General features: G+C 43.5%; 1 protein-coding gene across 1 annotated transcript; it reads left to right on the top strand.

Annotated features, from left to right (window-relative positions):
• The first annotated feature begins 355 nt into the window (after positions 1–355).
• ADGRF2 (adhesion G protein-coupled receptor F2) lies at positions 356–27,664 on the top strand. The gene is made up of 9 exons (XM_032593177.1): positions 356–443; positions 5,224–5,263; positions 5,949–6,100; positions 8,541–8,774; positions 10,399–11,760; positions 17,477–17,518; positions 20,405–20,464; positions 23,397–23,473; positions 24,921–27,664. The coding sequence occupies exons 1-8, from the start codon at positions 372–374 to the stop codon at positions 23,442–23,444; spliced, it is 2,010 nt and encodes a 669-aa protein (XP_032449068.1). The 5' UTR covers positions 356–371; the 3' UTR covers positions 23,445–23,473; positions 24,921–27,664.
• The last annotated feature ends 11 nt before the right edge of the window (positions 27,665–27,675 follow it).

Below are 27,675 nucleotides of genomic sequence, written 5' to 3' on the forward strand. Positions count from 1 at the left end.
ACCACAGCCACCCACACGTTTCTCAGGCCTGCCTAACCCAGGGAGTGAACCATCCTTCTGGATCCCTGAACGCGGGCTATTATTCATTACACCCCAGCAGGCAGCTTCCTTTGGAAGGATTCCTACCTCAGGTGTCAGGTTGCCTGTGCTTCCTGGCACCAGCCGCTCACACCTGCAGCCTCCTGGTGAGGTCCATGGGAGGCCACAGGGACGCCACCTCTGGGGCAGAGAAGTCTGAGTTGACAGCACTCAGGACAGAACCCAGACTTACGGGCTGACTGCAGTGAGAGACTTTGAAAGCTTCAGATTGGAGACACTTTGCTTTTTCATTTATTTTTATAGAAGCAAGAAAGGCAGCGGTGTGGAAGACGATGACTCACATGCTTTTGCTCTACTGCTTAGTGTTCCTTTTGCCCACAGAATCCTGCAGGACATTATGCCAGGTAAGCAAAGGGAGGTGGGAGAAGGAACCGGTAGGGAGAGAGCAAATGGAAACGAAAACCCATCTGTCAGGCAGCTCGTAGTTATCTGTGCTCAAGTGTAGGGAGAAGATAGTGGTCCAGCCAGAAGAACTTACAGCTATGGGTAACCAAAACCTGTTTTAGCTAATAGCCTCAGACTATTTTTCTTTTGATTTTTTTCTACAAGTTTCCGAGATGCAATGAGGCTCAAATGATTTAAGGGTGATAAGCTCTTTTTTTTTTTTTTTTCATATCCTTTGACGGTGATGACTTTTCATTGCTCACCACTGGACAGTGCTACTTCCGTAGAGGCACTTGAAAGTGTGGGGGCGGTGAGGGATGTCACAATGACTGGGAGATACTTAATGGCATTTAGTGGGCAGGCCCTAGGAATGGTCTGGCTCAATGAGGCATTGTCCCACCCAGAATGAGAATCGTGAGAGTGAACACAGTGGATGGGCCGGAAGGAGAAATGAGGAACTCTGACAGCCAATGGTTAATCAAGGTTTAACTGGGGTAAGGTTTGTAGCAATGTACTATTTGTAAGTTTTGTGGGGCAGTGAGCCTTATGACTCTCTCTAGAATATTTTCACTCATACCATAAGTCATTTTAATGTCCTTAACAGTTACTTACTTCAAATTAGGTGTGGAGAATCATTGAGCGATTGAGAGAGGGAGAGAAGGACTAAGACTACTTAGACCTTCTTAGGAACAGTGTATTATTATTGGACTACAAGTTCCGGACAGGAGTTCCATCTCTTACATTCAGATAGGGAAACTGAGGCCCATGGTGTGGAATGTGATTTTCTTGAGGTTCCATATCTACCCAGCCACAGGACCAAGGCCAGGGCCCCGGTTTCTTCAGATTCTGTTTCCGGTTCTTTCCATTTTAATAAGTGCCTTCTTAGCGAAAGCCTCCTTAGGAAAGAATGACTTTGGAAATTCTTTCTGGGAATTTCCAAATGATATTTACTTTATCTTCTGAGTGGTATGCCACTGGATGGGAATTTTCTCCATGACTTCCCTTTTCCCCAGCACTGAACTGGTGTCTGGCTTCTGGGAGAGGCTAAAGACTCTTTCTGAAAGACCTCTTTCAGAAGACATCCCGACCCCACAGTTTGGTTCTCTTCCCCTTCTTCATTTCCTCATCCATATTTTCCCACAAGGCAGAACTTAAAGAGTAGGCAGAGCCTGGGAGATTGACTTTGTTTTCTTGGTTATTGGGGATCAAGTTATGAGCATTCCATCCTTTTCTTCTCAATTTAGAAGTTGCTGGATGCTGAGTTTCTGAGTGCTACCCCTCTCCTGACCTGTCTACGCACTCAGGCAGCTTTTCAGTTGAGCAGATTACAGGTTTTCAAAGGGTCTTTTTCCTACTGTTATGTTGAAGATTGTAGACCTTTTTTTTTTTCTTTTTGTAGATAGAGCACTAGTGGAGAAGAGGGGCAGAGGTATTGAAAGAGAGAGAGAGAGAGAGAGAGAGAGGGAAGCCCAACACGGGGCTCAATCCCATGACTCTGGGTTCATGACCTGAGCTGAAATCAAGAGCTGGACGCTCAACCGCCTGAGCCACCCAGGCGCTCCTGAAGATTGAGGACATCTGAAGCTCAAGTGGCTCATATAGGATGCCACCCTAGAAATGAAATGACCAGGAGTCACATATGGATGTGCTTTGGCAAATTCACTGGGAAGAAGTAAATCAGATCTTTCACTTAAGAAGGTAGAATTTCTAGAATTCTTTGTAAATAGCATGCCACGGTCTTCTGCCCACATATGTGATCAATATAATGTGACTTCACTGGAGTCTGTATAATGGGCCAAGTATTATCTGGAGTCGTTCACTTTTTTTTTTTTTTTTAAAGGCTTTATTAAGTAATTTCTACACCCAACGTGGGGCTCGGACTTACAACCTCGGAATCAACAGTTGCACACTCCACTGACCAAGCCAGCCAAGCGCTCCTGGAATTTCACTTTTAAGTGCTTTATTGTGGTGTATTAGAGACCATGACCCTCTCAGGATGAGTTTAGAGCATCACCTCCCTACACCCTACATCCTCCTCTGCTTTCTCCACATGCATATGGGATGGCTTGGTGGAAAGAACAGTGTTGTAGGATTGAGAAGAGCTGGGTTCTAGTTCCAACTCTAAGAGGAGCCCCCTGCATGATTTTGTGTAAATCACCTCATCTATCAAAGATGCGCTTTCTTTATTTATAAAATAAGAAGGTCTTTCAAAACTAAAAAAAAAATGCCATTTTATTATTTTTGTTGGGGTCAAAAGCCTTTGAGTCTCCCAGGTGTGAAATAAGGCTAGAATCTGTAGACCGTAAAATGGGAAGTCAGCTTGCCTCAGTGCTTTGAAGGATGTTGTAACTCACGAGTCCGCAGTGATACCCTTCACTTTAGACAGACCCTAAATGCTCAATTCAGATTCTCTTAAATTCTTATTTGGTAGAGAAAATGGAAGTGTCAGGCTTGCTTCTTGATAACACAGAGAGAAACAATATAGTGAAGGAGAGAGGGACATGACCTCTACATGTTAGTCACACCGTTGAGTCACTAAATTTCTAATTCCTTCCCTAGTGGTTTAGATCTTGGAATGCAAGTTGGAGAATTGGACCATGGCTCTCCCCAGCCACTAGAGAGCAAACTTCTGGTACAAACACAGGAAGTTTCAGTCTCTCTCTCTCTCTCTCTCTCTCCCCGCGTACACACACATGCACATGTATGTCAGTATATACATACAAGCTAATATGTATATACACATATATGTACAAGACACAGAACTAGCATTTTAGGGGGGTATAAAAAACACAATACAAAATCCATGTTCTTAAGGAACATACAATTTAAATGAGGAGATAATATGCATATATAAAAATGATTAGAGAGTAAAAAGCAGGAAGGTGAGTATATGTGAAGCATTGAATGAGAGGTATAGTGGTGTAGACAACAAATCCTACAGGAGACAGAGAAGGAAGGATGTACCATTTAAAACTGGAAAGACTTCTTGGAAGGGATGAACTTGAGCTTTGTATGTAATAGATAGTAAGTTCATATTCAGAGAATAGTAACAGGAGCTAAATCTTAAATACCACTTACGATATTCCAGGCCCCATTCTAAGTGTTTTCCATAGCTGATCTCATTTATTCTTCATTAAAGTGCTCTGAGGTATCACACAATTCTAATAGTATCATTCTCGCCCTACTTTATCGATGAGGACCCTGAGGCCCAGAGAGAGGAACTTTTTCAAGGTCTCAAGTAGAGGTGTTGGGATTTGGACCCAGGCGGTCTGCTCCAAGAGTATACCCTTTGACCACAATATGATACTGCTGCTCAGTGAGGGGTCTAGTCTGATGAATGGGTGGGCTAGAGAAAGGTTTTTAATCAGGAGGGGTGGGAAACGCTCAGGATAGGGGGAAGCCAGATGTGAAGAGACTTCTGTAAAAGGAGAAGAATACAGGGGTTCCTGGATGGCTCAGTTGGTTAAGTGTTTGACTCTTGATTTCGTCTCACGTCATGATCTCACAGTTTGTGAGATTGAACCCTGAGTCTGGCTGTGTGCTGACAGTGCGGAGTCGGCTTGGGATTTTTCTCTCTGTCTGTCTGTCTGTCTCTGCCCCTCCCGCCCTCTCTCTCAAAATAAAATTAAAAACATTTTTTTTAAAGAAAAAGAATACAAAATAACAAATACAAGATTGAGGGTAAAGTGAGAATCTACTTAGGAAAGTAATTGCAACAAATTTCAAATTTAGGAATACCGAAGAGAATTAGATTCGGTAATTACTCAGCATTATTCAGTAATAAATCCAGTAAAATAGCAATATTTTAATTAACGAACTGCCCACATTTTTGTCTCTACATTTTTAGCTGCATACTTGCATGCCAATAATTTTGTAATATTTTTTTCTAGAGAGAAAATAGAAAAATTATTCAGTTTTCACTCTAGCATTGCTGATTCAATTTGTTTTTTATTATTGCTAGTTTAGAAGAATATCTTTCAGTTTCTCGTTTCATTATTAGTAACGCCATGTAAATATGTAAGACTTCTGCCAGCTTTGGGAAAACATCTAACGAGTTTCCTTCATATATGACCTGCAAAGTGTCCAGAACACTTAGAATTTTCTTGTTCTGTGACTGATTGTAACTACTCTTAAAGTAAATACCACTTATATGTTGATGTCCTCCTTGTAATGTGCTGATGATTGCAAATTACATAAATATATGCTATTAAATTCAAACTAGATGTATCCCCAACTCAACTTCTACTTCTCTAGATTCTCTAGTGCTATCCAGAATGAGGGAGAGTGTGAAGTAAGGAAAGGTGAAGTGGCAAAAAATAATGGTCTGAACAGATGGTGGTTAAGCTATTTTGCTTTTGAAATTTTAATAAAATACACGATCATGTGAACACATTGCTAAACCCTCTCTCAGTGCTTGGAAGGGGCCCATACACACAAGGAATTCTACAGCCTAACCTTCATTAATCTCCACGTAAGCTCACCTCTGCTCCTGGTGCATTTCTTGGATAGAATGTTGATCCTTCTTGCCAGACTGCTCCTGCTGAGTAGCAGTGGGAGAGAAAGCCATCCAGGCTGATGAGGAATGGGGCCACTGGGGACTTACTTCATGGTCTCAGCTTTTGGAGGCATCTTGGCATCAGAGCTGAGTCCAATGTGGCTGTTAGTCTGTGACTAGAATGAATCATTGGGCTGGCATATCAATAATTAATTTTCATGTGAATTTTGATTTTCCCTTTCTAGGTTGCTAACAAAAGCAAGGAGATGTCTCCCAGGCCACAAGGTATGTCGGCAGCGGTTAGTAATCAAATGGAAGTTTTTATGTTTATTATTGTAATAGCCAGGCTCAGCCCTCTGTTTATTGGCATGGCGGACGGGATGCCTGGATGGCTGGCATGTGGATTGTTTATCTTTCTCCTATTAAATTGTACTTTTGACCCCTGCTCCCCTCTCCTCTCAGCACCTTCTGCTCCATCCTGGCCTGAGAGTTCTTTGCCATAAACTCTTTCAATTGAGCCAACTCAGATGGGAGCAGTGGCTAGGAACAGGTCTGTGAGAATTCGTTGATAACATACTCATTCCGGAGCTGGGAGCTTTCTCCAAGAACATACTGTGTTCTGGGAAGCTGGAGGGGTTACAGGACGTGTCCAGCGGGTTCCTGTGGAGTGTGACAGACCTAGTGAACTGAACACGGGCTCTTGCTTCTCACTTCAACTGGGATAGTTCCACTTTTATCTGCTTTATATGTGTGAGTTCTGGATAATGTTTTGTTGGAAGCAATGGGTGTTTGCCACCGAAATAATATGACAATCACTGATCTATTTCCATCTCCCCCCACTTTGCAAAGAAAACACACCCGATGTCCGCAGGGTTTACGTGCCCTCGCTGTGCTGACGTCTTGGTGATTGGCCCGTGCAGCCCAGAGCCCCAGCCTCTCCATCTGATGCTGATACCTTTTATTTCCCCAGGCGTATGCGATGGCGTCTGTGTGGACAATTCCCACTGCAGTCAACCTTGCCCTCCAGACTCGCAGGGAAATATGGGGTTCTTATGCAGGCAGAAGAAATGGCACAAGATCACTGAAACCTGTCAGACTCTTAATGCCTTCAACATCTTTGAGGTAATATCCTTTCTCTCGCACACAGAGTGGAGTCCCCACATTAGCAATGCATTGCATGGTCAATAAGAGAGAGGGAGAACACAAGGCAGGGCTGGTAGGCGAGTGTGTTTGTACGTGAATACATAAACACACTCTCATCTTCTCTCCCTGCACAAGGAGGGAGATCCTAACTGTGGGCATCTAAAAGTTTGTGCTCTGGTCTCCCACACGCTTCATGACACAAAGAAACCTGGTCCTGAGGTCAGAGCTAGAAGGGCTTTCTGGAAGGATCATGGCCTACTTCTCCATCTTTGCTCATAGCTTTTTAAAATATTTTTATTTATTTATGTTGAGATAGAGAAAGCGCAAGTGGGAAGGGGAAAGATAGAGAGGGAGAGAGAATCCCAAGCAGGCTCTGCACTGTCAGTGCAGAGCCCGATGTGGGGCTCGAATTCACGAACCGTGAGATCATGACCTGAGCCGAAGTCAGATGCTTAACCGACTGAGCCACCAGGCACCCCAGCTTTTAGCTTTTTAATACGGAGCTGTGATATTTAACATAGCTTTCGCTGACCACAAGCACGGGCAACCCTGAGAACTTTTAGATATGCAGAATTCAGACCCCATCCCAGATCTGTTGAATCTGAATTTTCATGGTATCAATCACCTCAGGTGATTTCTGTGCTCAGTAAAGCATGAGAAGCAAGCTGACCTAAAGGGAAGGACTTCGTCATCAAACAAATGAGCACATTTCCATATATACTTAAGTAATTACACATTTAAAAAAATCACATGTTTGATAAAATCAGGACAAATACTTTTTGTTCTCTTTGTGTTTCATTTACTCCTCTTCTTTCTTGTTTTTAAAAAATTTCTTAATGTTTATTTATCTTTGAGAGAGGGAGAGAGAGAGACAGAGGGAGACACAGAATCCAAAGCAGGCTCCAGGCTCTGAGCCGTCAGCACAGAGCCCGACCCGGGGCTCAAACTCACAAATGGTGAGATCAGACCTGAGCTGAAGTCGGACCCTTAATAGACTGAGCCACCCATGTGTCCCTTTTGTACTCTTTTTCTCCTAGAGGCTTTACCTTTTCTGAAGTTCAGCTCCTGATTCCTTCAGAGGAGCCAATGCTTTAGCATCTAGGAACATCCCCCTTCAGTGGTTTGCATGTGGCCACGGGGAGTGCCAATGGATTCTGCACCTGAAGTCCCTGAGCAGACTTCAAAGGCTGCCCTCTCCAGGGTGTCTGTCACCGGCCCACCCCTAATTTGAGGGACCTTTGCAAAGATACTCACAGAAAGCCACGTACCACACACTTTAATATCTAAATGCTTTCAATCAAGCTTACAGACCACTAAGTAGAATATATTCTGCTGACCTTTCATCCAAGATTCCGTCCTGCACCTGTAGGGTGGTGGAAAGCCAAGGCCACCTGTTCATAACCCTGGAAACAGAGGTCCCTGTGCCACCTGTTGGGCCTAGTGGCTAGCACCCCGGTGGCTTGGTCCATCCTTGGTAGCATTTCTAAGAAGTTCCCAGGGGATGTCTATGCTGTTGGATGGAGGGCCATGCAGGCCCTGGAAGTGGACTTGGGGTTGCTAAGCAGGGACTTTGAGTGTCTAGATGCAGGGACATGAGTTCTGAGTAGGCGTATCCTCTAGGCCCATGCAGACTTTTTGTCTTGTGAAGGGCCAGGCTAGAGGAGGCCGGAAAGGGGTCCTTTGAAGTAAGGGCTGGCAGTTTTTTGTTTTTCTTTTTTTTTTATGTCAAGGGCCAGACAGTTAATATTTTAGTCCTTGTGGGTCATGGGGTCTCTATTGCGAGTATTTGACCCTGCCGTTGTGGCATGAAAGCCGCCATAGACAATACTTAAACAAATGAGCAGACTGGGTCCCAATAAAACTTTATTTACAAAAAACAGGCAGCCAGTCGGGGGCCGTGTTTGCCACTCCTACACAGAAGTGTGGGCCCCAGAGCCTGAATCTGTAGGAGATACTGTTGATCATTATTTTCAGTCATTCTTTTGTCTTGGTGTCAGTTGATTCATCTAAATCTAGTTCAGAATTTCCGTTTTTTAAAATAGGCTCGTGCCTCATGCTCTGCCCCTCAGGAATAGTAAAAATAAGCTTAAATGACACTAGAAATGTATCTACGTGCACAGGACATCTGTATGATATAGAGACACAGAAGGGGTCTGAAGTGGTGTGCTAAAGATAACATTTACTCTCTGGAGGGAGGGGATTAAGGAGGAGGCAGCTGGCAAGGGACTTTCATTTTCTGTCCGTGTGCCTTGGTATTGGGCAAGTTATTCCACAGCAGATGTGACTTTGAAGATGTGAAATTGAAAAACACGCTGCGATACACAATTGTGTGATAAGGCTGTCCTCAGTTTTAGTAAAGGTGCTTTTATTTTCAAAACAAAAGTAACATAATCAAAACTTTCTTTTTGCCATTTCTTAGACAAATTTATATTCGATCCAACCACTAGGAGGAAATACAAAAGTAGATGAGTATGCCAGAAAGCCTGAGACCATCACAGACAGGCTGATGCAAACGTGTCCGAAGGATTTGTCCTGTGTAATCAGGAACATTCGGCAGTCTCCCCGGATCCCGGGAAACATCGCTGTCATTGTGCAGCTCTTACACAACATATCCACGGTGTTATTGACAGATGTTGACGTGGCGAAGATGAAGGTGAGTAGCCTTGATTTGGCAGAATGATACCTCAGTGGAAAGGAATGCAGGTTGATTGGAATATTCGGTGGGCTTTTGGGGTCCGAGGACCACCTCTTTCACATCAGTATCTGTAATGCGTAGCATAACAATAAAGGTTCAATAAATGCACAATAAATGTTCACTGAACAAGGAACAAAAGACATAGAAAAGTGAACATGCTCCATCAGTAAGCATTTAGAGACAGCACTTATTGGGTACTGGATCAGATACCGGAATAAGCTTTCCAATGTGTATTTTAGCTACTGGAAACCTCTAAGAACCATTCTGGTTCTTGCAGAGACTTTTCTTACTTTTATTTTTGAGTCAGAAGAACAGATTGCTAAAATAGAAAATGACTGAATGCAAAGAAAACAGCCATACATATGTGCTGCAGAAGTGTGAAATGGAATTGGACTTGTTTCCTTTCCTTTCCTTTCCTTTCCTTTCCTTTCCTTTCCTTTCCTTTCCTTTCCTTTCTTTTTTCTTCCCTTCCCTTCCCTTCCCTTCCCTTCCCTTCCCTTCCCTTCCCTTCCCTTTCCTTCCTTTCCTTTCCTTTCCTTCTTCCTTTCCTTTCCTTTCCTTCTTCCTTTCCTTTCCTTTCCTTTTTTTCCTTTCCTTTCCTTTCCTTTCCTTTCCTTTCCTTTCCGATCGTTAAGGCAAGGAAGGAACCTTTCAGGTAAGGATTGGATTTAGGGAAGGCACTTTACTGTTCCTTTCCTTTCATTCCAGTCTTTCCTTGTCCTTTCCTTTCCTTCCTCCTTTCCTTTCCTTCCTCCTTTCCTTTCCTTTCCTTTCCTTTCCTTTCCTTTCCTTCTTCCTTTCCTTTCCTTTCCTTTCCTTTCCTTTCCTTTCCTTTCTTTTCAATAATGTGTTTTTTAAAAGTTTTATCTATCTATCTATCTATCTATCTATCTATCTATCTATCTATTGAGAGAGAGAGTGCATGCAAGTGGGGAAAGGGCAGAGAGAGGAAGAGAGAGAATCCCAAGCAGGCTCTGTGCTGTCAGCATAAAGCTTGACGTGGAGCTCAATCTCACAAACTGTGAGATCATGACCTGAGCCAAAATCCAGAGTCGGCTGCTTAACTGACTGTGCCACCCAGACACCCCTTATTTTTGATCTTTGAGGCAGAGGACAAAAAGCAGGTTCAGCCTCTGGGGCTACTTGTCAATTCGCTATGTTCCTGCACAGGGTCTTGCACACAGTTGGGATTTAATAGATGTTAATTGCACGATGGGTACGCTGAGCAGGGTAAGCGAGTTGCTGGCTTCACCAAGATGTGAAGTGGGACCGATGATGTCCGTGAGCTGCCCACCTGGCTGCCTCACAGGGAGACATTGCCTATGTGACACGAGGGCAACTCACTCCTTGCTCTATCCCTCAGCTCACATTTTGGTGGTGTGTGGGTACCCTGGGGATCTCATTACGATGCTGATTATGACTCATCGGGTCTAGGGTGGGCCCTGAGAGTGCCTATTTCTAAGAAGTTCCCAGGGGACGTCTATGCTGTTGGATGGAGGACCACACTTTATGCGAGTGACTCTTGACTGTTCTGGCAGATGCCCAGAGCAGCTCAGTACTAATGCTGGTTCTTCCTTGGCAGAGTTACAGCATCATGGCCAACCACATTCTTAACAGCAAAAGCATCTCAAACTGGACCTTCATCCCGGACAGAAATAGCAGCTGTGTCCTGCTACACTCAGTCAACTCCTTTGCCAGAAAGCTATTTATAAATAAATATCCGATTGACATATCAGATGTCTTCATTCATACTATGGGCACTGCCATATCCCCAGACAACACTGGGAAGAATTTCAGTTTTTCAATGAGAGTTAATGACACCAGCAGTGAGGTCACTGGGCAGGTGTTGATCAGTAGAGATGAACTTCGGAAGGTGCCTGCTCCTTCTCAGGCCATCAGCATTGCATTTCCAACTCTTGGGGCCATCTTAAAAGCCAGTTTTTTGGAAAACGTCACAGTGAATGGGCTTGTCTTATCTGTCATTTTGCCCAAGGAACTTAAAAGAATCTCACTGATTTTTGAAAAGATCAACAAGTCAGAGGAGAAGAGGACACAGTGTGTTGGCTGGCACTCCTTGGAGAGCAGATGGGATCAGCAGGCCTGTCAAATAATTCAAGAAAACTCCCAGCAAGCTGTTTGCAAATGTAGGCCAAGCAAGTTGTTTACCTCTTTTTCCATTCTTATGTCACCCCACATCTTGGAGAGCCCGATCCTGACTTATATCACGTACATAGGCCTGGGCATTTCTATTTGCAGCTTGATCCTTTGCTTGTCCATTGAGGCCTTGGTCTGGGGCCAAGTGACAAAGACAGAGATCTCGTGCTTACGCCATATATGCATCGCTAATGTTGCGGCCACCTTGCTGATGGCTGATGTGTGGTTCGTTGTGGCTTCCTTTCTCAGCAGTCCAGTGACACATCACAGTGGGTGTGTGGCAGCAACATTTTTTGTTCATTTCTTTTACCTTTCTGTGTTTTTCTGGATGCTTGCCAAAGCACTCCTTATCCTCTATGGAATCCTGATTGTCTTCCATACACTGCCCAAGTCGGTCCTGGTGGCAGCTCTCTTTTCAATCGGCTACGGGTGCCCCTTGGTCATTGCTGCTATCACAGTTGCTGCCACCGAGCCCGGCAAAGGCTACCTACGGCCTGAGGCCTGCTGGCTCAACTGGGACATGACCAAGGCTCTCTTGGCCTTTGTGGTCCCAGCTCTGGCCATTGTGGTAGTGAACCTGGTCACAGTCACACTCGTGATTGTCAAGACCCAGCAACCCGCCATTGGCAGTTCCATGTTCCAGGAGGTGAGAGCCATTGTGAGAATCAGTAAGAACATCGCCATCCTCACACCGCTGCTGGGACTGACCTGGGGATTTGGAATAGCCATGGTCATTGATGACAGCAACCTTGCCTTCCACATTATCTTCTCTGTGCTCAATGCATTCCAGGTAAGTCTAAATGCTACTGACCAAGTACTAAGTGAGAGAATTCAGGAAGAAGTTTTGTGATTGGGAGCTTTTGGAATCATATTTCTTTATTTCTGTCTTTTTTAAAAATTTATTTATTTATTTTGAGAGAGAGTGAGCATGAGCAGGGGAGAGGCAGAGAGAGGGAGAGAGAGAGGGAGAGAGAGAGAGAGAGAGAGAGAGAGAGAGAGAGAGAGAATCCCAAGCAGGCTCCGCATTGTCAGTGCAGAGCTTGATGTGGGACTCAAACTCATGAACCGGAAGATCATGGCCTGAGCAAAACCAAGAGTTGGAAAGTCAACCGACTGAGCCACCCAGGAGCCCCATAGAATCATATTTCTTTATAAAAGACAATAGATTTGGAATAGAATATTAAGTGAGGAAATAAACTCTTTTTCCCCAGAAAGGCCTGGATGCAAATCTTGACTCTCTCATTTACTGATATATAACGTTCTTTTGAGGTATTTGATTAACTTTTCTGAGCCATATTTTTCTCTCTTATAAAATGGGTATTACCACTGCCTGCCTGAAATACTGAAATAAAACAGTGGGTGGAAAGCATCAAGTTCAAAAATGACCTAAAGATCGTGAATAGCACTACAGTAGGCTGAGCTGCTACTGTTCAGAAACTAAATACCACTACTTCCCCCAAATCTAGGTACCTAACTGGAGGTATTAAAATGTGCACATTCATGGCATTTCTTTCCATTTAGAATTTCTGGTTCCCATTGGAAACCATCTTATTGTAATGAGGCAAGTCATACAGAGTGATATTAAAGATGGCTTCTCTTCTCCTCTCTCACCTCTATGAATTAAGCAATGTTCACAGCTTCACGGGTATCTTTGCCAAATTTTTTATGCTATATACAAATATATTTTCACATAATATAGGGGTTAAAATATACATTATTATGCACCTTACTTTTTCACTTAAAGATACATTGTAGCATCTTACCAGGTTACCATGTAGATATATGACAGGATAGTATGCCGTATTCAATAATCCTCTACTTGACTGAATTTTTTTCATTTTTTTTTTTCTGTCACAGGGTACCAAGGAGCCAAAATTTATTACACTGAATGTTAAATATGTAGAGAGGAACTAGTTGATAAGAAAGCTTTTATCTTTCTAAAGACCTTTAAAATAATCCTTTCTTCTGAGTGTATGCTTATTTGGAAATAAATGTTTTACCTAATGGATAATAGAGATTTTGGGTCAAATATTTTCTCCTTTTTCTCTTTTAAGATTTGTGTATAAACAATTTCATTAAAAATTTTTTTATTTTTATTTAAAAAAATTTTTTTATGTTTATTTATTTTTGAGAGAGACAGAGACAGAATGCGAGTGGGTTAGGGGCAGAGAGAGAAGGAGACACAGAATCTGAAGCAGGGTCCAGGCTCTGAGCTGTCAGCACAGGGCCTGATGCGGGGCTTGAAATCATGAGCTGTGAGATTATGACCTGAGCTGAAGTGAGACGCTCAACCAACTGAGCCACCCAGGTGCCCCTAAAAAATTTTTTTAATGTTTATTTTTAAGAGAAACAGAGAGAGAGGGAGACACAGAGTGCGAGTGGGGGAGGGGTAGAGAGAGAGAGGGAGACACAGAATCTGAAGCAAGGTCCAGGCTCTGAGCTGTCAGCACAGAGCCCAACGCAGGGCTTGAACCCACGAACCATGAGATCATGATCTGAGCCTAAGTCGGACACTTAAACCGACTGAGCCACCCAGGGGCCCCAGTGATTTCATTTTATAATAAGCATTTTGATGCCTTGGAGAACAAAGCTAATAATAATGATAATAATGGTTCCTTGTCTTTGGGATCTCTGTTTTTATGCATTTCTATAGAAAGTATGAATAGTATCCTATAATTTTTGTATAGCTCTTATCCATGTTTATGTGGCTAGTCATGGATAGGGCTGGGAGAACAACTTAGTGTTCTTAAATTTCTGTTCAGTATATCCCATGGCTATTTGTCAGGAACCCTTAAGGAGTTGATGTATCTACTCCTCAACATTTCCCTTTCCTTGTCACCCAGTGTTGGGGGCGCAGATCTTTACTGTGATTTTTGTTGGGACTAGGCTCAGAGCACTTGTATTTCGGTGCCATGAGTTCCTTTACCTGTCATGACAGGATCAACTTGTAATTTCAACTCAGTTTCTGTCTTGACTCCTGGCAAGGGGGATGGAGCTCGTCCAAATGCCAGTACTGATGGAGGTGAGAAGCTGAGGGCAGGGTGTGGGTGAAGGGTAGACCCTGGGCACGAGGACTGGTAGGCATTAGGCACCAGTGTGCTGGAGCTGGTTTGTCCTGGCTCAAGAGAAATGACTTCTATTTTTAGGAATTTTGCAAAGGGACATCATTAGAAATTAAATATATAAACTTTTAATTAAATAAAACAACGGCTCTGTTTAAGGTCCTACATCCTCCAAATGCATTACTTCCTAATTATTTGTTTACATTTTACTATGTTTGTGAGGGTATTTGCATCTACTGTATCTGTACGGTGAAAACCTGTATCATGATGTGTCCATCCCTTTCTAACTCCATCTTCAGTGATGTCATGTTGCTAGACTTAAATCAGCCAAGGTGGGAGTATTTAAATGGAGACTGGTAAGTGCTTCAAATTAGGAGAGCTGGTTATTGCTATTTACCAGACCCGTGGACCAGGGCATCCTGAGGATGCCCAGTGTTGGAGGAGAGAAAGGAGAGCCACAGATCTGTTGAGGTGGGAGACACAATGAAGGGAGCAGAAGGAAGCAGGACAAGCAGAGTCCTAGGAAGAGCCAAGATGAGGGGCAGCTGGGCTGATAGAGCAGAGAGGGGACAGAGACTCCTAAACACGCTGGGAGGTCCAGAAGATGTAGGAGAAAGACTCTTCTGAAGCTTTCCTGGTCCTAGCCCCATGTGAGCACCTCCATTGGTTTTAAAGCTCAATCATCCCCACAATCATAATTATTATGTAGTCAATTGCTGATATGACTGCTCACTTGTAATCCACAACTTCTGGTTGGTATCCTCTCTTGTATTTACTGAATACAACTGTAAATACAGTTCCTTTCGTATGCCTTCCATAGCAGTAACAGTAGGTTGGGTAAGCTGTGGGGACCCCCTCATAGCTGTTGTGGCTAGAGAAAATAAATGTCTCAGTTCATTTGAGCTGCTGTAACAAAAATACCGTAGATTGGGTGGCTTACAAACAACAGAAATTTATTTCTCACAGTTCTGGAGGCTGGGAAGTCCAAGATCAAGGCACATACAAATGTGGTGTTTGGAGAGAGCTTGCTTCCTGCCTCATAGATCGATACCATCTTCTTGCTAGAACATCGCATAGCAGAAGGGGCAAGGGAACTTTCTGGGGTCTCTTTTGTAAGCGCACTAATCCCTTTCATGTGGGCCCCACCCTTGTGACCTAATTACCTTCCAAATGCATGCCTCCACTTTGGGCATTAGGATTTAGCATATACATTTTGGCGGAGAGGATATGAACATTCCTTCCATAGCAGTAAAGCATGTATTTTAAAACATGGGAGAACACCTTCACATTTATCTGCTCAAATTAAGCTTTATCTACTAAAAGAAATGCAAAGAAGCTACTACCAGTGTATTTTATCAATCAGATACTAAACATTTGACTAATAATCTATCCAAATTTTCTGAATGATATTTCATGTAACTTTTCCCAAGGTGGGACCAATAAAAAGTGATCCTACTGGAATATGTTCCTGTTACATATTTATGAGTGTACAAATTCAGATTGCATAATAAAGCAGTTAAACACACACAAACACAGATATAGATGCACACACACAAATAGAAACACACATTTACTGAGTACTTATTGTGTGTCAAGCATTATGCTAAATGTTGCAGATGTGAATATAATTGGTTTAGCCTCAAGAAATTGAAAATCTAACAAGGAGAGAAATTCCTCTTAGTCCTTTAGCCAAAGGAATGCATGTTTTGGAAGAAACAGGCTAAATGTACAGTTCCTAGATATTTTAAAATTTTAACTCCTGGGCAAAATTCATGGAGATTCTGATTTAACATGTATTCCCGGTACCCAAACCAGACCTGGTTGTATTTGTTCCAGGCATCTTTATATGAATGATGCTTTGTCACCTATATGACCATGCTAGTGATGACATTTTCTTGGTAGACACGACAGATTTCAATAGTTACCTTATAGGCTACGAGTGTCACACAGAAAAGCAATCTGATAGAAGGTCTCCAAGCTTTGGAGTGCTTGCTGGACTGGCTGAATGGAGAGGTGGATTTAGTATGTTTGGGGATTGGATGAGCTTCGTGGTCAGCACTGGTCCCTGTGAAATCCTCCACCTGTCAGCTAAGCTTTTACAAATAGAGGTAGCAGTGGGTTTGATATTGCTGTTACTGAGTTGCAACATCTTTATGGCACCACTCATATTAAACCCATGTGTCCTCATAGGCATCTGCTTAGCTAAGGGTTCACATTCAATTACGAGATCAAAGCAGCTTAACAGAGGGATGCCTTGCTAATCAAAGTCATTATCTCACTTCTCCTCTCAGGTGGGCCAGGACTCAAGTAACCACGCCTTCAGGAGAAACTATCTAATGAATGTTGCTATCTGTTACATTTTGAAAGTTGAATCTCTGAGTTTCTTTCTACTTGTCTGAAAAATGGGATGAATACTTTTTCTTCCTTCTTCCAGGGGGGTTCTGTGCCAATTCAAATGGACTGTAATGATAGAGGAACAGCCTCCTTTTGACTTTAATGGGGTCTCTTTTTGAATGGATGGTAAGGGATATGAGAGCTATAATTCCCTCTATGTCATATTTGGAGCACCTGTTTCTGAGCACCTTTTATGTGCTTAGAAGCTCAATCTGTTTTATGTCTTAGGGCCCATGTACTTGACTTTTCCTTAAATTTTTTTTTTTTTTTGGTTTACTTATTTATTTTGAGAGAGAGAGAGAGAGAGAGAGAGAGAGAGAGAGAGAGAGAGAAAGCAGGGGAGGGGCAGAGAAAGAGGGAGAGAAAGAATCCCAAGCAGGCTCTGCACTGTCAGCACAGAGCCTGATGCAGGGTTTGAACTCACGAACCGTGAGATCATGACCTGAACTGAAATCAAGAATGGGACGCTTAACTGACTGAGCCACCCAGGCACCCCTGTACTTGATTTTTCTTTTCAAGTTTTATAATTTTCTTTGGTTGGGGATGGGGGAAGGAAGTTGAGAGTGTTAACAGAAGCTGAGCATAGCTGCTTTGCTTTTTTTGTGTGGAAGTTTCTTTCATTATAGTTTGTCCAAGGACTGCAAAACTGCTGTCCATGGCCTAACATCTCCTCTGAGTCTTGCTCAGACTGTGTTCTAGTGAGATATACGTTCTGGCGAGCTCCTGGTCAATGCTAAATGCTTTTAGTTTGCCCTACCTAAAAAGAAATCCCCATAATCTTCTTGTATGAATCACAGACCTTGGTGTGTTGGGTTTAGTGACGTATCCCAAGTATCAAGAACAGTGGCTGGCACGTGGAAGAGGCTCAATGAATATTCATTGAGTGTATGAACCCAGGTCGTATGGCCTTAACAGAGTCAAAGATTTAATAAATTGTTTTTATTTCGTTTGTTTTTTAAACTAGAAAAGGACTGATAAATACCAATATTTATTATTATTATTATTATTATTATTGTAAATGGCTTTTCTTTCCTCTTCTGTCTTTCTCAGGGCTTCTTCATCTTGGTGTTTGGAACAATCCTGGATCCAAAGGTATTGTAAATCCTCCTCCCCCCCTCCTCCTCCTCCCCCTCCTCCTCCTCCTCCTTTTTCTTCTTCTTCTTCTTCTTCTTCTTCTTCTTCTTCTTCTCCCCCCCCCCCCATTTTCTTCCTCCTTCTCCTCCTCCTCTTGCATTAACTGTATTTGGCCCTGGAATCCTCACTTGGAAAGACCCCTTACTGAACATCTTTGACTTCAGTCATTTGTGCACACACTCAAACAGGGCATCACTCTTTTTTATGATGGAAGTAATATCTATCTTACAAACTCTTACAGAGCTGAGCATTTTATGTGCATTACCTCTAATCCTTAAAACAATCTTGGGTATTCTTATATTCCATTTTATGGATGAGGAAACTGAGACTCAGAGTGGTTAAACTTGCCCATGATCTCTACAGAAACCCACTCTAACAAGTTGAAGCAGAAAGAGGACTCATGAAATCTTACAGTATCATCTTTGGGGACGTCCCTCTGGCTTAAAGCCTTGGAGGCTACATCCCAGGCACAGTTCCCCATCCATAGCATGGAACCAATGTTCCTCCTCATTTTCCTGGGCCCAGATAGCACAGCTTGCCAGGCCAAGGTCAGGTAGCAGATGGTAAGCTAGAATTGCTGCTACTGTTGTCTTGGAGGTCACCTTCACCCTGCCTGTTGGGGCCCCCTGGCACCTGCTTCTTTGCACTGACATGTCTGATTGGCTGAGTCCAGGTCACATGGCTGCATCTTAGCTGCAAGGGAAGTTGGGACAGTGAGTTCTACTTTATAGAGCGGTGGACCCAGAGAAGGGAATTTCCCAAATACGGATGAGTGTGTATAGGTGGTGAGTGGTGAAAACACATAAAGACTAAACATGAATAAAATATCAAATGGTTACCCAGCCTTCTAAGATCACCCTCTTTCACCCCCTGCCTCCTGGAGTGAGAAAAGCAAGCCACCCTCTCAAATGTAGATGCAAACACTTTCCCTGCAGGGGCGGTTAATGAATTAATTTTTTATCTATGCTATTCTATTATTAAGTTAATGTCTGGGGTTTGTGAAAGGGGCAATTCACACCGGTCCTTTCATTTTGTTATGGGGATACCATATCAACCTAACAAAAATTATTTAGAGGTGGCAGAGTATTAGTGTTTCAGTCTTTCTTTGTACTATCTCTGAGACACTGGGGAGTCCTTCGCTCTCAGGAACCCAGACCCCCTAAACAGAATGCAGAGATAATGATGATTTTCCTGCCTCTTCTGCTAGATGAGGTAGAGAACCAATGTGATTTTGCAAGTGAAAAAACACACAAAGCATTTAAGGTGGTACACAGTTGCATACCGTATGATTGTGGTTTTTTTTTTTTTTTATTAACCATAATACCACAACTAGTATTGTTGTCAAAGCATCAGCAGCAACATTTTTACTTACTGATTTACCAGGTGTTATGAGATGTGCAAAGAACTCTAAGACCTACAACTTTCTATCAAGATCAAAACCTCTTATATTTAAAATTATAATAGGTAAAGACTCAAAGATGTCACAGGACCATACATGATTAATTGATACAAAGCTGTATATGCCAGTAGTCAAATTTTTACATCAGTAAAAAAGAGTGAGCATGTGTCCCCAGCTGTGTTCATTATTAATTTACAAAGTATGTATTTTGCACACTGTGAAACATAAAAAGAAAGAATTGTAAAGAGAACCTCCAGTATGTCTTCTCATATCCCCATGGACCCTTGAGGGCACAGCCCCCAAACCCCGGGGGGTGCTCCTTCCTCTCCAGAGCCTGTGTGTGGCAAAGAATATCACATTTTCTGCGAAGGGTGAAGTCACTCTGAGCTGGAGGACTTTGGCATCCATTAACTGTCAAGACAGAACTATAAGGCCTTGGAAGATGAGTAGCATTTTGTAAAGCAGAAGGGAAGATAGAGTAAAAACAAGAAGACACTGCCTGCATTCAGCCAGAGAGATTGAGGGAAAATGACAGGTTGGTCTGGAGTCAGGAGACATGAACTCAAGTCTTGGCTCTTCTCAGCAGTCAACTGACTTTTTGGCTCTTCTCAGCAGTCAACTGACTTTGGGTGTCCCTTCATCTCCTGAACTTAATATCCTCGGTTATAAAATGGAAATAATAGTACCTATTTGACAGGACTGTTTTTTGGATAAAATGAGATGGCAGGTGTGAAAAGGACTTTAAAGTGCTTTTTCAAGACAAAATATAAATATACAATAAAATACAATTAAAGAAACAAAATATATTTAACACTAATATGCTATATTAATATTCTATTAATTTATATTATATATGACATTAGTATTAATAAAGAATATATCATCATATATTATATAGTATTGAATATATATTAAATAGATTTACCTTTCATATTTATATGTATGTTAAATCTATTTAATATATATTTAAAAAACAAAACAGAATTGTTATTTATTATTCTTATTATTCTCCATTCCGTGGGCTTTTGCCATGTTGCATAGGATTCTTTTTTTTTTTTTTTTTAGCTTTGGATTGACCTCTAGAAAGCAGGGTTTACATAACTGGCAGCTATGGGAAATGTTCAACTATTCAAGGGCTGCAAAAAAACTACTCCCAGTGCTAAGTCAAAGATTGCTCTAACCTGTGGCAAAATGTGTTTCTTAGTCACTGGGTTCATGTTGAAGGCCCTTGAGTACGAGTGTCCTGTGCCAGCCTCATCTTCCTTGTGCTTCCCCCTTTCTCCACCTTTTCCCGAACCACTCCTCCAAGTTCCTGATCCCTCCATGACCCACCGACAGGACCCAGCTGGTAACGCCCTCCCTTGCCAGAGTGTTCGCCAGGCCCCGGCACGTGTGATGGACTCTCGTAATTTTTAAATTATTAACCCCTTTTGTTCTCTATCCAGATAAGAGAAGCTTTAAAGGGTCGAGTAACTTCTGCAAAATGGATCTCCAGAATCTCAGAGGTAAAGCCTTCATGTGCATTATTGCATTTGGACGTTTGACAAGATGACAACAGTGTTGGCATTTCTGGCGTATGGACTGTTAATAAACCAAGCACCTTAACGCTCTGTGGTATGGGTTTTTCAGAAGTGCCAAGGGAGCACCTCTTTGAGCTGTTCAGATTCTTTCCGGAGTGGTGGGACCACATCCAAAGAAAGGAAAGCAGACTTAAATGCATTTAGAGGAGAGTGGCCAGGCAGGGGGTCGGGAGGGGGCCTGGAGGGACAAACCGCGACCCATGCAGCGGGAGAGCAAGCCTGTGATGAGGCAGGGAAATGAGAGAAGGGAAAATCTCAGCTGCCCGTGATAGACTGTTCGTTCTCCATGACTCCAATCGGTTGAACCACATCCACAGTGTGAAAGTCCAGGGAAACAAATTCTGACCCTCCACGAAGAACTTCCTCATAGCTTGATTTTCAAGAAGGGTGACTGCCATGGTTACCGGAATTGTAAGAGAAGGTTTGGGGCTGCTGAGCCGTGTTGTGGAGAAGGCTCTACAATTTAGTAGCCCACAAGCCCTCTCCTTGATGTTCACTTCCTACAGTGTAGACATCATGTATTGTTATGCAAAGGTTCGCTCCCTCAGCTCTTCTGAGTGAGGGAAGAACTAAAAAATGTTTAAATGGCAGCACGAGGGGATCCGTGTTGGCCCAGGGAACATACCGAGTCACAAGAGAAGAGGCAATCTAGAGTTTCCCATGCCAACATCGGATGGGATCTATACCGCCCTGCGTGGACTGGGTTGCAGGAGATGTGCATGGAGAGGGGTGCCCCATCACTGTAGACCTGGTACCCATGGCCCTGAGTAGCAGCATTGGCCCCCCATATGTCCTTTGCCTTTCTATTCTCTCCTCTTTAGGCCCCCTTTTATCTTCCCTCCTTTCTGTTCCCTCTATTTTCCTGTCTCCTTTCCTGTTACTCTTACCTAAACTTGGTCCTTGGTCTCCAAACCTGGCAGATTGTTGACCTCTCTATATCTTTTCCAGCTGAAATTTTCAAAAGCTAAGTTTTATTGAGAATAAACGTCAATAGTTACCCAAAGCAGTCGTTCTCAACATGACCCGAAGATCAGAATCAATTAGGAAGCTTCAAAAAATGTTGCTTGAGTCTCACGCCTGAAGATTCTAATTGGATCGGTCTGCGATGTGTCTGGGAGTTTTACAAGCTCCCCGGGTGTTTCTTTTTAAAGTTTTTTTTTTTTTTTTCAACGTTTATTTATTTTTGGGACAGAGAGAGACAGAGCATGAACGGGGGAGGGGCAGAGAGAGAGGGAGACACAGAATCGGAAACAGGCTCCAGGCTCTGGGATGGCCCAGAGCCTGACGCGGGGCTCGAACTCACGGACCGTGAGATCGTGACCTGGCTGAAGTCGGACGCTTAACCGACTGCGCCACCCAGGCGCCCCTCCCCGGGTGTTTCTAACGTAGCCGATGCTGAGACCCTACCTAGCATTGTACATATTTGCCTCCCCGATCAGTCTGCCTGGCATAAGTATCCCCCTACCACCTCACTGGGTCTGTCCCCTGCTCTCAGGAGAGGCTTGGCTCTTCCAGTCACTTCCAGTCTGTCACTGTTCCTTTCCTTATGCATTTCTAGTACTGATCCATTCAGTCACCATAGGGGTGAATTGCTCTCTGATCATCTGGCCCACTTCTCTTTGTGTCTGTACTTAAATACAAGTCAGGATTATACCCAGAACTTTATTACCAGTTTGTTGGTTGTTTGAGTCAGTGGTTTTCAATGCTGGCTGCACCTTAGAAACATCTAGAGAACTTTTAAAAAATACCACGTACGTCCAAGAAAATTTATTTTTTTTTTTTTTTTTTTTTTTTTTTTTTTTTTAAAATTTTTTTTTCAACGTTTATTTATTTTTGGGACAGAGAGAGACAGAGCATGAACGGGGGAGGGACAGAGAGAGAGGGAGACACAGAATCGGAAACAGGCTCCAGGCTCCGAGCCATCAGCCCAGAGCCCGACGCGGGGCTCGAACTCACGGACCGCGAGATCGTGACCTGGCTGAAGTCGGACGCTTAACCGACTGCGCCACCCAGGCGCCCCTTGTCCAAGAAAATTTAAAGCAGGGAGTAGGGCCTGTCACTTTTTTTGGTTTGTTTTAAAGTTTCCCAGTGATTCCGAAGAGCTGCCAAGGCTATGAACCACTGGTCTAGGAACCTGGTAAATTTATCCTAACGTCTTACAATCCTTCCCCTGCCCGCTAGCTGTAGGCTGTTCCAAGTCGGTTTTATCAGCCCTCCTCAGAGGAAGTAGGGCTTATTGTCTGTCTTCTCTCCTGCTTTGCAGACCTCTGCTCCCCGTGTAGCAATCTCCTACAGGCCAGGCTGAACTCTTTCCCCTGTCACACCTGCCTGCGGGGCATCAGTCCCAGCTCCCCAAACTCAGGATAAGAAATGTGTTCTTTTGATATCCGGTGTGGTGAGTTAGTCCACGCTCATGCGGTAATCATTTCACCAGAGAGCTGATGCATCTTAAGCAACATTTACCTAAAACACGAGGATCTTTTAGACTCAGGTACATTATAAAAGGATGACTGTATCGTGGAAGATTCCAGCAGGCCTGCTGAGAAAAGCTATTTGAGGGCTAGGAGGCGTTCTAGTGTTGCTCTGTCTCTCCACGCCACTCAGCTGCCTTCTCCCCATCTCCCTCCCAAACTAGAGACCCCTCAGGACCGGGAGCCAGGCCAGGTGGGAGCCGGGGGATCTCTCACACGGGCCTGTTATTGTGTTGTACGCGGTGCTAATACAAAGAAGGAGGGGGTTAGAGTGAAGGGATGAAATAAATTGCTGTGGGTCACAGTTCTCTATGTGCTTTGACTAGTTGTGATAATTGAAAACAGACTAATAATGATAAATGCAATTATGCCTCTGTCATCAACAGAATCTTTCTACTGATTTCTCTGGTCACCCCACCAAAGGGCCAAGCTAACACAGCCGGCTATACTCGTAACTTGGGAGGTGAGTGCAAAGGAAGGGGTTCCCAAATTCGTGACATTGTAATTAAGAATGTTTTTTCTTTTTCTTTTTCTAATGTTTCTTTTTTTTAAATTTTGTTTTTTTAAAGTTTATTTATTTTTGAGAGAGAGAGAGAGAGAAGGAGAGAGAGAGAATGCGAGCAGGGGGAAGGGGCAGAGAGAGAGGGAGACACAGAATCTGAAGCAGGCTCCAGGCTCTGAGCTGTCAGCACAGAGCCCGATGTGGGGCTCGAACTCATGAACCTCTGGATCATGACCTGAGCTGAAGTCAGACACTTAACTGACTGAGCCACCCAGGTGCCCATGAATGTTTTTTTTCTTGATTGAAAGGATTCTTCTTATACAATCTATTCTCCTCTAGCTATGGTTGGAGTTACATTCACACTTCTAATTCTTGCATTCCTGAAATTTTTGTTGTCGCTATAAAACAGTGAGGCGTGTCTGAGAATGGTTGTAAGTTAGCCTGAGTGTATTTAAAGGGGGGCATTTACACAGCTCTACATGACTGCTGCCTCTCTTCTCTCTCTAATTCCCCATCCCCAGGACATGATATCAATAATATCCCCACACATCCTACTGTGGCCCCTCTCGTTCCCTAGTGTTGAAAGATCAAGGAATTATCGTAAACACCACCTGTGAGAGGCTTCAGGGATAATGCAGAAGTTAATTCACTTTTGAGGTAATGTCTGAGAGACAGAGATGTAGAAACAGAGAGACGGGAGTCACAGGGGAAACAAGTACAGAGACACCGAGGGGCGTGGTGACTCTGGGTCATAAGAGAGCCACCCAGACATGTGGACATGTGCAGGCAAGTCTTCCAATCCTCTGTGTCCAGGTCTCTATAGATCTAGAGAGAGAAGATCAGACAGAGAGATGGAGACACCCACAACAGGATGCCCACATTTGCGGTGAGTCAGAGAGATGCAGAGAGAAGCCAACGGTTACAGAGAGAGACCCAGAAAACACAGAAAGAAACAGAAACATACACAGAGACTGAGGCTCACTCAGAGACACACATAGAGTGACAGTGACAGAAATGAGGACAGATGCAGAGGCATTCAGATACATAGACAGAGACCCTCACCTCCCCCCATCCCAATACCTCCTAGCTCCCATGAGCCTCTGTGGCTGAGACCTTCGGTGGCAGCCCAGGGCCTTGTACAAAGAAAGGGGTCTTTTCCAAGAGGAAAGGAATCGGTCCTGCTTACAGAAAGACAAGGTTTGTAACTCAGCATTTGTAGGCTGTGGAAAACCAGCCTCTTCCCTGGATTCCAGAGTGACTTAAGAGAAAAAGACTCTCCATTTGCCAAGGAGGCTCTACCCAAAGGGGCTTATTGTTCCAGAAAGAGTGAGCCTGTAGTGTAGTTGCTGTGAGGCTTTTGGGTCTTGCTACCTGTTCATTAAAGTTGTGGTTTTCTGTTCTTGACAAGGTCGTACATCCCAGGAATGGCAGAGCCCCAGGAAAAATGTGCTTACTCCTGTCTTCTTGCCTCTGGGGAGTATGAAGGAAGCCTCCCATGCTGTGGTGCTGATGGAGGAAGATGTGAAGTATGGGGAGGGTGGAAGACCCCTCTGTCCAAGCTGCTCTGTGATGCTGAACATTTCTCCCCACCAACTATCAATGTATATATACGCCATGCCGGGCGTCCACAACGGGACAGAAAGACACAGTGGGCCGCAGCAGAGCCTTGGTCTTGTGGAGCCTCCAGCTCCATGCTGTTGGGTCATGTTTATCCTCAGGAAGAGAGTCTGGTTCATCTTGGCAAAGGTGGCCTAGGATGTCACCTGGCTGGATTCTGTGCGTTGCCAAGGGAGGGGCCCTCATGAATAGCCACCAACAGTTGGGCTGACTCTAAGTAGGTCATGGCTGGTTCTTTGTACGAAAGGAATCCAACTGCCAGCACAGTCCACCTGTCCAAATTTAAATTGATTACACGGTTAGCCTGGCTTGGGCTTAGAGGCAACTTGGCCGTGAGACAAGTGAAAAACATAGAGCTTTTGAACCAGAAAGATGCTCATTGTAAGTTAAGGAACCTGGAGCCTGGAGTGATGGACCACAGCTAATCAAGGCTCAAGCCAGAGCTAGAAACCCAAGTCTGCAGGCTCCCAGCTCTGGACTCATGTCACCTGAAGACATGGAGCCACCGAGGGACGCTGTCAACTCTGATGATGTAAGATTAACCCTCACCAACAATATGGTTTTTTGAAACCAGTGATGAGGAAGAGGAACCATCATATTTCAAGTAGAGAGCTGCTCATCTTCTTAATGTTGTATGTAATCAAATTTGACATTCAAACAAAGAGAGAAGTACAATAGATAGAAGCCCCTTCAGAGGGAAAAAGAAAGCTCCTTTATAAAGCAAGCACCCAGGCTGATGCATGAGACCAACATGAGTGAATAAAGGAAAAGGAAGCAGCGAGTAGCCCCTAATTATCCTACCACAAAGCCAGTGTTAATGATGTTATATTACAAATGGGAAAATGAGACTCACTTGTGAATGAGTAGGGGTCTCTCTCCGTCTTTCTTTTTTTACTGTAAAAAACTTTCTCTAAGTAAGGAAGCTTGAAAAAAACAAAAAATACAATAAAGAAGTCAATCCAAAGGGAGAAAAATACACCAACCCGGAGAATAAGTCATCTTTCCAGTGGCATGGCTTATCTTGTGACAATAATCACATTTTTCTCAAATGAAGACAGAAGGGAATTTTAATTTGACATTTCCTGGTATTTCTGTAGAGTCTCTCCAAGGGAAGGGAGTGGGGCAGGCATAGTCCTGGTTTTCGTAACGCAAAGATCTCAGTACCAAGAAACGTGACTTACCCAGAGCCAAGGTATTGAAGCGAGGACAGAAGCTCATGAAACTAGATAGTTATAGAATTAGGAATCTGGATAAACTTTAGAAAAGGTGGAGTCCAATGGCCTCATCTTGCAGACGGGAACTCTGAACACTAGCAAGAGAGAGATTGGTCTTTCGTCAGTATTATGTGTTAAGCACTTGACGGTCACATCTAGTATGAGAGCACATCCTGCTCCAAGGTGCTCACTTCCTAGGATGGGATGGCTATAATGAAGATATTCTGTCTTGGGATTCTTTTTAACCAGGAAAGCGCCCATGGATGCTAACAGAGAAACTCCAGGAGTTTTTGGAACTCCCTTGAAAAAATGTGTGCCTTCGCTCCTATAGCACACAACCTGGTCTGCCCCCTCCTGAAAGGTGTCAGTGAACCGCATGTTTAGGTTGACTTTGGAAGACCCTGAGTGGAGACATTTTCAATGTCCTACTCACACCTCACGGAGGAAGGGGCTTGGTCAGGTGGCTCAAGGACAGATTGGTGCTAAGAGTGTCTAAGGCAGATTCATTGTTAGACACTCGATACATGGTGATCCTTGGGAAAGTTATTTAGATTCCTTAGATTTTGATTCTCTCATTCATAAATTGAACGCAGTAGAGTCTACCTCATAGGGGTGTTGTACACACTAAATAAATAAGTGTAGATAAAATACTTAGAATAGTACTTGGCCATTACAGGGTCAGCTGTTTAATTTTATTAGAGTACCTGTGAATTCATGGACACACACAACACACACAAACCCAAGCAAACACACAACTGTGGCCCTTTGCATGAGTCTGGAAATTGACAGTCTCATGGGAGTTAGCTCACTGACTTCTCAATAAAAGAATGAAGCATTTGATTCGGTCTGTTCAACATCGAGGGTATCAGCCAGCAAAATCTGCCGAGCTTACCATTAGACTATTCTTTCATTCAGTGTTACCGTGGTGGTTGTAACACAGAATCCCCTGACAGAAAGAGTATACATCATGGGGTTCTATTGAGGGTGCACCATGTCTGAGCTCTGCTTTACTTTTTGCCTTCTCTGTGAACTCTTCCCTGAAGAGTCCAGCCAGAAGTGCTGGTTGTCCTCACCTGATTTCCTATAATATTTATAATCTGTGCCGTGCACTTTAGATTTAGTATTTATTGTTTTATTGTTTGTTTACTTTTAGCCTTTCCGTGTACATATATTTTCTCTCTCAGATCATTCTGTAAACCTGGGGGGACGGCATTACTCACTTTATTTACTCACTATGTTACTCCCTTCTGCACGCCCAAAGTGCAAAGCAAAGCGTCTTACACACAGAACGTGTTCAATAAAGGCCTTTGATTGCACAACCAAAGGTTTGAT

Source organism: Lynx canadensis, chromosome B2, assembly GCF_007474595.2.
Source record: "Lynx canadensis isolate LIC74 chromosome B2, mLynCan4.pri.v2, whole genome shotgun sequence".
NCBI classification, from domain to species: Eukaryota; Metazoa; Chordata; class Mammalia; order Carnivora; family Felidae; genus Lynx; species Lynx canadensis.

Coding starts and splice junctions, on each gene's coding strand:
- ADGRF2 (XM_032593177.1), top strand. CDS start 372: ATGACTCACATGCTTTTGCTCTACTGCTTAGTGTTCCTTTTGCCCACA. Junction 444..5,223: donor CCTGCAGGACATTATGCCAG/GTAAGCAAAGGG, acceptor TTCCCTTTCTAG/GTTGCTAACAAAAGCAAGGA. Junction 5,264..5,948: donor GATGTCTCCCAGGCCACAAG/GTATGTCGGCAG, acceptor TTATTTCCCCAG/GCGTATGCGATGGCGTCTGT.